This window comes from Corvus kubaryi, unplaced genomic scaffold, assembly GCF_017639235.1.
Source record: "Corvus kubaryi isolate FWS band 111438036 unplaced genomic scaffold, C.kubaryi_AGA036_p1.0 split2-37374, whole genome shotgun sequence".
Lineage (NCBI taxonomy): Eukaryota > Metazoa > Chordata > Aves > Passeriformes > Corvidae > Corvus > Corvus kubaryi.
The window spans coordinates 3,131,376-3,143,665 of record NW_024582082.1 but is presented as its reverse complement, the minus strand read 5'-3'; the positions used below and the strand labels follow the sequence as shown (position 1 = coordinate 3,143,665).

At 46.2% G+C, this 12,290-nt stretch overlaps 1 protein-coding gene across 4 annotated transcripts in view; it reads right to left on the bottom strand.

The window, feature by feature from the left end:
• Window positions 1-12,290, bottom strand: part of LOC121658041 (alpha-1,3-mannosyl-glycoprotein 4-beta-N-acetylglucosaminyltransferase B) — a 51,279-nt gene that overhangs the window by 13,256 nt on the left and 25,733 nt on the right. For 2 of the 4 annotated variants that reach the window (XM_042014420.1, XM_042014422.1), the window contains exons 2-4: window positions 2,317-2,496; window positions 1,496-1,636; window positions 526-659 (exon numbers count right to left, since the gene is read on the bottom strand). In XM_042014420.1, coding sequence (XP_041870354.1) covers window positions 526-659; window positions 1,496-1,636; window positions 2,317-2,496 — 455 coding nt within the window. Of the gene's footprint in view, window positions 1-525; window positions 660-1,495; window positions 1,637-2,316; window positions 2,497-5,422; window positions 5,466-12,290 lie in introns of those variants that run through there. The other 2 variants (XM_042014421.1, XM_042014423.1) reach the window with 2 other exon arrangements.

Below are 12,290 nucleotides of genomic sequence, written 5' to 3'. Positions count from 1 at the left end.
GATAAAAGCAGCTCTTGAGGATTAAAGTATCAAGGCTTTTCAGCCCTTGGATTCAGCAACTGATTCTGGGCTCCGGGCACCGGTACAAAGAGGCATATTAGTCTGAACCCCGAATCATTGACTCCTGGGTTTCAAGAAGGGTTTAGTGATGTCTTACAGGTATGTGGAGAAATGGATCTGCTCTCCTAGACGTGGCTGTGGGGCTCCTCCAGCCCATTTTGTGAATATCCATTCAAGCACCATGCAGGAGGCATCATGATTTAGGTGAGCTGTGCCACACCGGCAGCTGCCAATGGGACATGTTTGCCTGCTCACATCCTGACCCTCTCTGGTCCAACTGGTGTTTCATTTCGGGCAAGACAAACCTGCTGATCCTGCTGGACGGCAGCCCAAGGCCAGGCTTATTTACCCAGCAAGTGGCAGAGCTGGAGTCCGGGTGGGCAGCATCCTGTTTGGCACCGAGCCTGGCAGACAGAAGGATGGGGGCCAGGGAAAATGGGGCAAACTGGCAAAGCTCTGTCTTACCTCGGCAATGAGGACAACGATGACGGAGTCCTCCTTCTCCTGCTGCGTGAGCTCTGAGATGAGGGAGTTGAGGGTGTCGGTGAGGTAGGAATGCACCTCCCGCTTCACGCTGGGGATTCCCATCACGACGGACACTGCCCAGGGCCACAAAGAGATTTCAGAGAGGGGGCTGTGCTGGGCAAGACACTTTGCTCTGCTCCCATGGTTCACCTGGCCAGTGCCAGGCTCTGTCATTAAAAACCAGCGGTGAGCTGCAGGTTGGTGGGTTCCTGGGCTACACAGGGTTCACACACTCCTGTCCTCAGCCCAGTGCCAACCAGCAGAGCACCTCAATGTGCCAGGCTGGCAGGGCACCCATGGGCAGTCAGATATGCTCTGCATTTTCTCCCTGAAGGAATGATCTCTAAGGAAACACCCAAAATCCCTCCCCTTCCCAGGGGCCTTTTCAACCTGTGAACAGCAACTTCAAGACCACCTCTTGTTCTCCAAATCCCTCCCATGGCCAAAAGCACTCCAGTTTAGGAGGTGCAAGTCAGGTCTTTGGTGTTGGGTTGGGATTTGGGAGCAGGGGGGAATCATCAAGTAACCAAAGTCCCGTTCCCAATGGGATTTGTCTCCTTAGATGGGTTACAGTCTCCATGAAGCACCCTACAAACTATGCCTTCATCTGAAGCCCTTCCAGGCAAAGTCTAGAGCACTCTGGATATGGAAAGCAGCAAACAACATCTGGCAGAAGCACTGAGAACATTTTAGGGCCAGTCAAGAGCACAGACAGCACTCCCTGAAGACTTGCAGGCGTGACATGGCTCACCCACCCCACATGTCACGATAACCAAGGAAGCTTGCATGACGCATGCAGCCCTTCCTCCAGTCCTGCTCGTATCTGTGCCACAGCCAGGCCCGGAGGAAAGGGGAGGGACAGGCACCAAGGTGAGGAAGAGCACCAGAAGCAGCACTAATTCCCATTTACCTCCAGTGCGCCCCTGTCCCACATGCACGGCTGGCTGCAGACTGTTCTCCTTTGACAGCAAATGTGGCAAATGATGGAAGATGGTGGGAAGGTGCAGCACATTCTTGTTGGTGATATTCCACAGTTTTAACTTGGTTTCGTCTTAAAAAGGAAAAGGGAATCAATTGCAAGGCACGGTAGGTAGGAAGAGACTGCAAGGCAAAAAGCCTTTTTACAGCAGCCTGGCCACCCGAGACTACTGCTGGGTTATAAAGAATCAGGCCAACCTTTAACATGCTACCACAAACCCAATTAAAGTTCAGCAGGAGCCAGGAGGGCCTTAAAGAAGTCCCAAAATATTTGGGAAGGAGAGGGGAGAATGAAGATAAAATGAAGGTCAAATCAGATCTTTCTGTAGAGATCCAATTTTCTTCAACCGAGCAACTTAAAAAAAACCAAAAAAACCAAATAAATTGGCAAGGGGTGCTCAGCCAGCCTAACTCCTTCCTCCCCCCTCTCTTTGAATACCCATTTTCCATATGGATTGAATACAGCCATAGGGAACAGTTTGTATGACTTGCAAAGGAGAAAAAAAGCTTGCAAGCAAGCAAATTGGCGAATATCCTCGGCAGAGGCAAATCCGTGTTTAATGATGCATATGCACCTCTAATTAAACAGCAGTTTAAGAGCGCCCAAGTCCCTCTGAATTCCAGTTTGCTCGCACCAGGGGAGAGAAGAGCAGGTCCTGTCCGCAGTCCTGCACACACACGCACACACCTCTCTACCTCCTCATTAGCAACAGCTTCAGAACAGCCCCAGATCCTCAACGTCTGTTTATTCACCAGATAAGCTGCTCCAGGTCCGGTTTATATCCCGCAGGGCCTGCTTCTCCGACAGCGCTCTCTTGATCTCCTCCAGGACCAGGTTGAGCTCCTTGGAGCGCTTCAGGCTCTCCTGCTCGGCTGCGTGCAGCCGGTCCCGGAGCGCGAGGAACTCCCGCTGGTAGATGTCCACAACGTCACCTGCGGGTGGAGAAGAGAGAGAACCTTTGTCCTCTGCGCTAGGAAGGGTTTCACTCATGCCTCCCTTACCTCCTCAATCCTTAAATTATGGATTTAGGGAGCTGTGGTCCAACATGCACCCATTGGCAAAAGGGTCACAGGGAGCGCAGTGTAAGTTGCTGAATTACAATAATAAAGCTACTTCCATTTTTTCTCTTTCAACTGGGGTTTCTGGGTCATGTAGAAATAGAATGATATAACAGTTTGGGCTGGAAAAAGCCTCTTAGATCATCAAGTCCAACTTTTAACCCAGCAATGCCAAGTTCACCACTAAGCCACGTCCCCAAGTGCCACATCTACACAACTTTTAAATCTCTTGAGGGATGGCGATTCCACCACTTCCCTGGGCAGCTTGTGTCAGTGCTTGGCAGACTTCTCCTGAATAACTTTTTCCTAATAGCCAATCTATTCTTTTCTCCAGCGTGAGCCCCCCAGCTCCCTCAGTTGCTCCTTATCAGACTTTTGCTCCAGAGCATTCCCCAGCTCCACATAAATACAACCATCTCCCAGGAGATCCTGAGTGATGAAAAGAGAGATGTTGGCAAGGGGGAATGCTGCCCTGCAGTGAGACAAGGGTGCAGACAGCACCTCCTCCAGCTTTGGAAGAGACCCCCAAATTCTAACAGTCAAAAGAGATTTTGGTAATCTAACCTCTCCAAAACATGTCAGGATAAAGAAAATCACATGGCAATAGCTGCCTGGTTGCTTATATAAATTCAAATGTTTGGATACACACCTTTAGGATGCATCCTAAATGTAATAAATATATTAAAAAACCTTCTGATAGGGTAACAAAGCCTTTTGTTTTGAAACAACATCTTATCCCGTGCTCTGTAAACAGAGCAATAAAACTATTAAGAGCTTTCAGTCAGAACTAACTACAACAGCTGGGAGTGAAATCAGTGAGCCACTAACGAACCTTCCCAGGACTTTTTTTTTCCCAATATTAATGAAACTTCTCATTAAAAATACACTTTTATCTGTGGTCATTCATGTGTTTTCAGTAAGACTATAACTCACAGGACTATACCCAAAACAGATTTATCCACTGAATAGTAGACTCTTAACCCAAACACGACTAGGAGAGCTAATGATCAAAAATACTGCACTGGAACTTCCCAACGCAGGGCTAAATATAAATCAAAGCAATTGAAAAAGATACCCTGACTGCATTGAAAACTTCTATTTTGGGGTCCATGAAGAAAAAGGAATTTTGAAGATCAGACATATCCAGCTTCAATGCACAGAGTTTCCAAGACAACAGCGCTTCCCAGTTCAGCTACTGGTAATGCTTTTGCCTAGGAAAAGTTTCCCCTACTCAGTCTTTCCCCCAAGAAAAACCTCCTTAAAGACTCACTGCTTCACACAAGGGATGCCCCCAACACAGTCTGGCTCCTATTAACCTTTTGACATTATTTTCAAAGCCACAGCACACGGGGAGGGAGCAGAGAAAGTTACACCTATTTGATGATTCCATCCATCTTACAACACATTATTCAGAGAAATTCAAGGGACAGACATAAACAAGACCAGTCCTTCCTTTTTCCTGTGTAGTGCTGCTCACTTTCCACTCCCATCAAGAAAACATTTTCAAATGTGCAGAAAAACAGGTTAACACCCAGCTTTGAGAGCTGCCACGGGAATTCACAGGAGGATGTCAGGCTCTAAAAACTCATCCCATGATGAGTGAGATCTTTACCTGCTGGTACCTCTCAAGCATAAGAATACACTGTTCAGCTTTCCAGTACTCCACATTACAGGTTTTCCTACTTGTGTCTTTTACTGGCTGCATCTGGGAACACCAGCAAGGAACAAGACTCACTTTCTGTTTTTGCACAACATGATGGCTTGTGCAAGGCTGGAAGCACTTGGCTCTTGGCATCCTGGGAGGTTACTATCCTGTGGATGCTATCAAAGCTAAATCACAGCTAAAGGCTGCCATTAGATCTTGTTCTGCAATACCTGGAGCAGAGTAAAGGCGAGGCTTTGCACTTAATGGCTTTTTCCAGAGCACTGCACTTCATTTGTGTCAGATTTAGAAGGGAAATGTCACTGATTATTCAGTCACTAATGACCTGCCCGCCGAAGCCAAGAGCTGTACTTTCCTTAGACTGCAATGGCGATGTGCAGTCAACCATTTGCTGCTTTTCTGGTTAATGGTTGGAAGTGAAATTGTATTTGTTTCCAGCGCTCTTGTCATATGATGTCTTCGTAGGCTTTCCATTCTTTAATTAAAATTTCATGAAATTTAAAAGCTGATCGATCATGACTGGTTCCAATGACAGCCTGAACAATCCTAGACAAAGCCCGAGATGGGTGTACAGTTTCCCACGAATTTCCAGTAATTTTGCACTTGTTGGCCCGCAATGACACGTGGCTGCAGATCTGTGTCCTCACAAAAACCCTCACTGCTCAGCCAGGGAGGGCTCTGAAAACCCATGAAGGGCAGCAGAGGATAAGGGGGGGAGGGGGTGGACTGGCTCCCATCTCCACAAGCAAGGTTGGACACAGAAGTGATTTGCTGCTAATTAGGCTGAACAAATTTTTCAGCTAGTGTCAGTTCAGCACAGACCCTTTACTTACCTTTCAAAGCAGCAGCACTCCCTATCTACATATTTATTGTACTCCCTCCCAGCACAAGATAACAGAGCTCTTAAAATATCCCCAGACTCAAGCACTGCAGGACAAAAACTCCTAGCTATATCGAAAAAAAAAAAAAGATTAAGCTTATTTTTTTCTTGAGAGATAACACATTGCTTTGGGCTTAAAATATACTGGTTTAAGAAAGAAAGAAAGTCAGCATTAGGTGACAGGCTGCAGGACTGACCTGGGAGACCAAAAACCTCTCAAACTTGCAGCACACATGTGCAAAGAACCCATTTCTCACCTTGCCAGGGCCCATACTTGCACTCCATGGTTTTTCACAATCTGTTTTTAGAAGCAGGCTGGCTGTGAGGCTCCAAGTGGGAATCAGGCATCCTCATACAAGCTGGTGCTCAGCAGGGCAGGGAAGCAGCACTGGGCACAGCTGAGTGCTAGGCACCATCTGTCCATGCTATGCCCACTGGAGCAGCTCTGAGAGGGGATCCCCGGAGGGGGGAGAAGCCCAAGGCTGAGGGACAGTGGCCATAGGAAGTGTCCGGCTGAGCATCACTCACTGACCGATGTCCCCCCACACAGCTGTGCCCAGACACAGCTGCCAGGCTTTGTGTTTTCAGCTGAGAACCCTGGGCTGGGTTTGCTGAGCAACAACACAAACCAGTAGGGAAGCAAAAGGCAGGGACAGATTGAACAGGCCCTTTCAGGAGTTGGACTTTGATGATCTTAGTGGGTGCCTTCCAAGCCAGAACATTCTGTGACCCCCCAGCAGTTGGGATGCAGTAGTGTGCAAGGGATGGGCACAAGCTGGTGGGGCTCATGGGCTGCTCCTCAGGAGCCTGTGGGTGCCCCACAGAGCTAAGCTCCTGCAGCCTTCCCAAAGGATTTATCCATCTAAGACAGCATCCCCTTAATAAAAAGCATTTCTCCATTATGGAGAATTCTGTGGCTTCATTCTTATTCAAGTGACTCTTAAGTGCAAACTATGTTTGCTAGCAGAGGTGAGGGCTGGGACAACTGCATCCACATCCATTTTCAGTTTTTGAGTGAAAGCAAAATAATCTGATCCTAAACCAGCAGACAGACACAAAATCAGATCAGTGCCAATAAAACCCCCACCCTGAAATCTCACCCAGTCATCCACATATGCATATATATATATATATATATAGTCAGGAATTTTATAATTCTGTATTTTGCATTTGTCTTTCCAATCACACTCCAACCTCCCAGGGAGTCTGCAGTGTGTTTTAAACACATCCGTATTTCAGTTCCAATTACTTTTGGTTTTATTCTCTGCTGATAACCTCTCCCAGAAGAGTGGACCCATGCCCAGCACCAGAGATTTCCCTCCAATTCAATCTTTTCAAAAGCAAACACACAGTCTTTGCTAGCTGGACTTGCTCCTCATTAGGAAGACTTTCAAGAGACTTGGTTTAAAAAGTAGAAACAATCCTCAAACCTCTAAACTGTTTATCTCTGTAAAATCTTGGCTTCAAGAGTGTAACTGCACCTTTTGACCGCTGTTGCACAAACTCCCAAAACCAAAAGAGCAAGAAGAAGTGTGCTTCCCTTACAACGTAAATGAACTTGGAGCAGAAAATTCATCTGCCTACAGAAAATGTCTCTGTAATGACTGTTCTCCCTCATTTTAGGCATTTTAGGCATATTTAAAGGACCTCTTTAAGAAATAAATGCTTCCCCCTCTAGCACTTGCAAGGGCCTGGGGGGACTGCAGAGCACAGGAACAACCACCTCTTCATGCTGGAGCATATGTGTTATCCAAAAAATGCTAACGGGGAAGAACAGGAACCAGGCTGGTGAGCCACTGTCCCCATCCCAGCCAGGTACCTGTGCTGGCCCCAGCTGCCTCCAGCCCCAGCCATTCCCAGCAGCTCCTGGAGTTAGATGATGATTAGGGAATTTTATTTTTTTCTTACATTTTGATGTTTAATGATTTATATAATGCTGGCATCGCTCCACGTATTACACTCTAGATTGCCCTGATTGAATCGCAACATTCATTAGGTCTCTTGCTAACAGAATTTCACTGGACCATTAAAATGGATAGAAGGAGTTACTGTGCTGTATCCGTGAATTAAATTCAGCTCCTGGGATGCAAAAAAGGAACAGTCCTGCTTTACATGGAAATCTGATGGCTGGTGCAGCACACAGGTATGAGGCACTTTGCACACAGGGATTGCAGCAACTTCACAATAACCTTTTTATATTGTTAAAAGCAAAATGTAGCACTTTGCTTATTTGGTTTTATAAGGTAGAAACCAGCTCTAGAGACTTACCATAACCAAATCCCCAAATCATCCCCCCAAAACCCACTGCAAATAGACCCTTAAGTAGCAGAAGAAAAAGACAGGATAGTTTAGCATCCAGAATGCCCAAATATGAGCCCCTCCCCACCCCCCCACCAAAGGCAGGATGAAGACTGAGCGGGTCTTTTCCTTCAAATCTAAAAAAACCCATGAATGGTGCTCCTGTGAGATGAGAAAGCTGAGAGACACATCACCTTCCCTTCTGTGAGCCAGCAGGTCACTGCTCCCAGTTTCAGACTCATCTTTTAAAATCATAAATATTTTGGCAGCGTGGGATATATGCAGCCACTGAGAACCTGATTTGCATTGAGGAACTGAGCACCAAGACACACTGAGCAACAATTCAAACACTGTCAAGGGTAGAGTTTGGGGAGTGGGTGGTATCTGGCAGGGTGGGCCTCCCAAAAGGCTCCAGCAGTTGCAATTACCCTGTTGGGGGCTGATTCATCTGCATAGAAAGTGTGAGTGTTTCAGCAGTGCCATCACCACACAGCAAACACGGATGCTCTACTCAGTAAAGATTATGCGACATTTACATCTCCACTGTGTCCCAAACCACCTGGATACTCAGTCAAAGCAGACATTTTCTAGCTGCTGCTTATAAATACACCCCAAGATTCTTTATTAGAAGGTTTTTACACCATTTTTTAAAGAAAAAAGGTTTTTAAAGCTAAAAAAGTTTTTAAAGAAAGTTTTCCAAGTTTTAAAAATTATGTTCTAATTTATGGCTTACCACCAAGGCAAAAAGTAAGAAAGAATCTTTAGTACCACTAGAAAGCTGATTGTTATTGGGAAAATAGCTACAGGTGTGGAGAGTTTCAGGCAGGGCAGGGACTGGGGAAGGAGAGGGGTGGCATTTGGGCTTCCCAGCTCAAAGCAATTGGGCTGGGTTAGGTGGTGCTGGCACTGGCACTGATGGAGAGGCCCAGTCACCAGAGTCACGGAATGGTTTGGGTTGGAAAGAACTTTAAAGTTCATCTCATTCCACTCCCCTGCCATGGGTAGGGACATCTTCCACTAGAACAGGTTGCTCCAAGGCCCATCCAACCTGGCCTTGAACACTTCCAGGGATGGGGCATAATGGGCACTGGTGGTCAAAAGAGCTGTCAAAACCAGCAGCTATGGTTTAGTTCCTTGTGTTCATCCTCTGCCCTTTAATTACTCTTCATTTCAGCTCAGTCAGAACCTACAGCACGTGCTATCCTGAACAATGCATTTTGATGCCCCACCACCCCAATGCACCCCTCAGTGCCACCCACCAGTATGCTCCAACTTGGAGCTTGTGCTCAAGAGCTGTTCTGGAGCACCAGAGGCTACAGCACCTTAGAAAAACCAGTACCCACCCTCCACACCCAGTAAAAGGCACTGATTGCCAAGGTGGGTTATGGCAGTGGGAAAGATCCCCTCACAGTCAGTGGAGGCTCCTGTGCTGCCCCTGGGTTGGCTGCTGGATTTGAGCATCCCACGGCACCAGTGCCATGCTGAGAGAACTCATCAGCCAGGGCAAGAGGCTTATTAAAACTCAGCCTGTCTGAAAAAATGATCCTCAAATAAAGCAAGCGCTTTCCCCAGCTCCAGTCTGGTGTGTGTGTATGTTGTTTTCTTTAATATGGCCATTTAATAAGAGCCTGTGGTATATTTAACAGCATTTCAACCTTCAGCAGCTCCGTGTAATGAGAGAAATGCAATGCATCTCTCCACTGACTGTCCCTCCCCAGGGAATATGGGCACCTTTAAGTCACTATTTTTGCAGCAGTAGGTGTTGATCATATTTCTGTTGTGCATCTCCTCGCTGGAGTTTAATGTTGTCTCAGCACATACATCATCAGAAGGAGAGAGGAAAATTCATATCCCCTGCACCTTGTTATTCCAAAGTATGAGCTACTGTTTGCATTGGAGATTCAGTTCAGACAGCACGCACACAGATATTTCAAAAAATCAGCTTTTTGTTTTGCTTCCAAAGTCCTAAGTAGTAAGTTTTCAGAGATGGGGATGAGTAGATTTCCCATTATGGGGATGCTGAAACACAACACAGATGGTGAACATTACAATTCCCCATTCCAAGGAGGAGAGCAAGTCACAGGGGTGCCTGTGCCCAAACCCAAAGGCTCCCCAGGAGTGAGGCAGGCTCCAAAGCAAGGATGTAGAAACTCAGAGATTAGGAATGCATACGGCAATGTCCATCACCTCTGCCTAAAAGGCCTTGGATCAGGGCAGAGGAGGCAGCAGAAGCCATCAGACTGCTCTTGGGTACCTGCAGAGCAGGTTTGGGATCTCTTTCTGCAGCGCAGCTCCGTGGGTGAATCACAGTGAAGGATACAAAGGGCTCCAAGATCACTGCAAATCCCCTGGGCTTCACCTGCCAAACAAAAGCACTGGCAGGAGAGGAAATTCCCAGCAGGTATAAACCACCATCAGCTTCTGACAAAGGAACCAGTCCTTCTGATTTGTCCTGGGGTTTTATCAACCCATTCAAGGGATTTACAAGATGAAGAAGATGGCAATTCATTTTGCTGCAAAACAGCTAAGGAGGAAAGGGGAAGAGGGCAAATGCTGCCATTGATCTAAAAAGAAAAAAGATGGGATTAAACAGTGAATTTTCATCATAGCAAAAGGTTAACTATCCAGAGGAAGCCATAAGGATTGGTATTAAACTCACCAGCTAATAGATTTAGTGAGGATCTGGGGAAGGAGATGAATTTGTGAAGTAGTCAAATATGGAGTGGACATGGAGATAAGCTCGTCAAAGCCAGAAAAGGAGCAAATCATCAAGAGAAAAGTCAACTAAATGGCAAAGCGACACCAAAACTGATAGATGCAATTTAATTGGGGGGGGAAATCAAGGTATTTTTCACATCATTCTTAATTAACAATATCAACTAGGGAGGAGGCCGCAGCATCAGTGTCTGCAGCCCAATCTGCAGGCAGCAGCAATCCAGGGAAAAGGGGGGGGTAGGGAGGGAGGCAAACAAGATGTTAGTGTGGTTAGTGAACAGGATGGGGAATAATAGTATGAAGATTATAACATTATTAAAATGATGCTGCCTAATCCCAGAATAGTTTTCACATCATCTGAAAAAGAGTATTAATACAGACTTAAAAGGGGCTTTTGAGAGGGTGATAAGAATGATCAAAGGCCTGAAAAAACCCCCTGCTCTGTGAGGAAAGAAAATATATGTGAGATAATTAATCTTAGGAAGGGCATGATAATAGGGCTTATGATGAAAAGCATATAAAATAGAGAGATATAATGAAAATATACCACAGGCTTCCATTCTCCTGGAAGAATGGAGAATGGTTACTTACATAGCAGTAAGTAACCATTGCATTCAAATATTAATTTGAAACTGATAAAAGGAAATGTGTTGCACAGATAAAGTGTATTTTTTCTATGAATTCGCTGAGGAATTTAAACAATGTCAAAGAGCTGGAAGGTGCTGAGCCCAAGGTGGGGTAAAACAGCATCCTGCCACTGGTCCCTGGTCTCAGCTGGGTTGGGAGCCCCTTTTTCTCCCCTTTTCCTTGGGAGAAAGACCATGCATTTCTATGTCTCTCCTCACAACCTAATTAGGAACACTGAAGCTTTTGTCTTCAAAGCAAAGCTAATTCATTAGCAATCTAATTATTTACCTGTGTAGCACGAATACAGCTTTCGAAGCATTTTTCTCTCAAATGGAAAGAGAAGGCTTTGTACTTGGTGGGTTTTTTAATACCCTTTATTTGACTGGGGAATAAAAATGGGCTGAAAGTGAACAAAATAAAGCATTACAGAAATCACGGGTCATTAAACCTCGAAATAATTGCAGCTCGACAGGATTTTTAAGTGAGGACATTACACAGGCAAACCTGGGCAAGGGGTAGAAAGGAAGCGGGGAAAAGGGGAACAGAAAAGGATTTGAGCTGGTACATGTGGTCAATCCTACCAAGCAAACCTCTGCATGGTTTAAAAAGAGATGCATTTGCCTGATGCACTTTCCTTACATGGCACGGGCATGCAAAATGCTCTTGGATGCACCTAAGGGCAGCAGGAACAGGTTGGCAGTGGAGAGGGTGTTGCTCTCCTGCTCTGAAGATGAATGTGCAGGAATCTGCAGCAGCCTCGTCTGCGCATCACCGGGGTCCAGGCTCAGCTCCGGGTACTGACCATGCCATGGGCCATGTCACTTGTCACTTGTCACGCTGGATTGAGAACCATTGCATGCAGGAAAAGCCCAAATCAGATTTGGCTCTCAAAGCCCAAATCAGATTTGCTTGGATCTCACCAAACCCTCCAGACTGCATTTCTTTCCCTTTCACTTTGTTCTCACAAGCAGCAGCGAAGCCAGTGAGTAAAATCTCATGAACCAAAACAATCCCAAAGGAACAGGTGATGACTGGAGCGTGCAGGACCAAGTCCCCACGAGTGCTGGCAAGGCCCAGCTCTGGAGCTTTACAGAAGAAGAAAACCCTGAAGCAGAGCAAATGCCTCGAAGTCCAACAGGAAAACCCTTTCTATTATAACCTAATTAATAGTGAAACAGAGACCTTGTTCCACCAAACCCCAAAGCCCCCACGCATCCTGCTCTGTGCTTAGTGCTAATGGCTCGCAAGTCCATCCAAAAGGAATCCCTCCAAGAAGGGAAGTCAATCCTTGCAAAGGTCACTGTGTTAATCATCACGTCCTTTCTCTAGCAGCAGCTGTCGGTAATTGCCTGTGAAGGAGTCGAAATGAAACTCTTGTTAATCCTTCTCCCAACACTACTAAAATCAAACATCATCATTATCCCCCCCACAAATGACCCTGAGCCACCAGCACTTCGCAGCTGATGGACAAGCTCAGCCCATCTC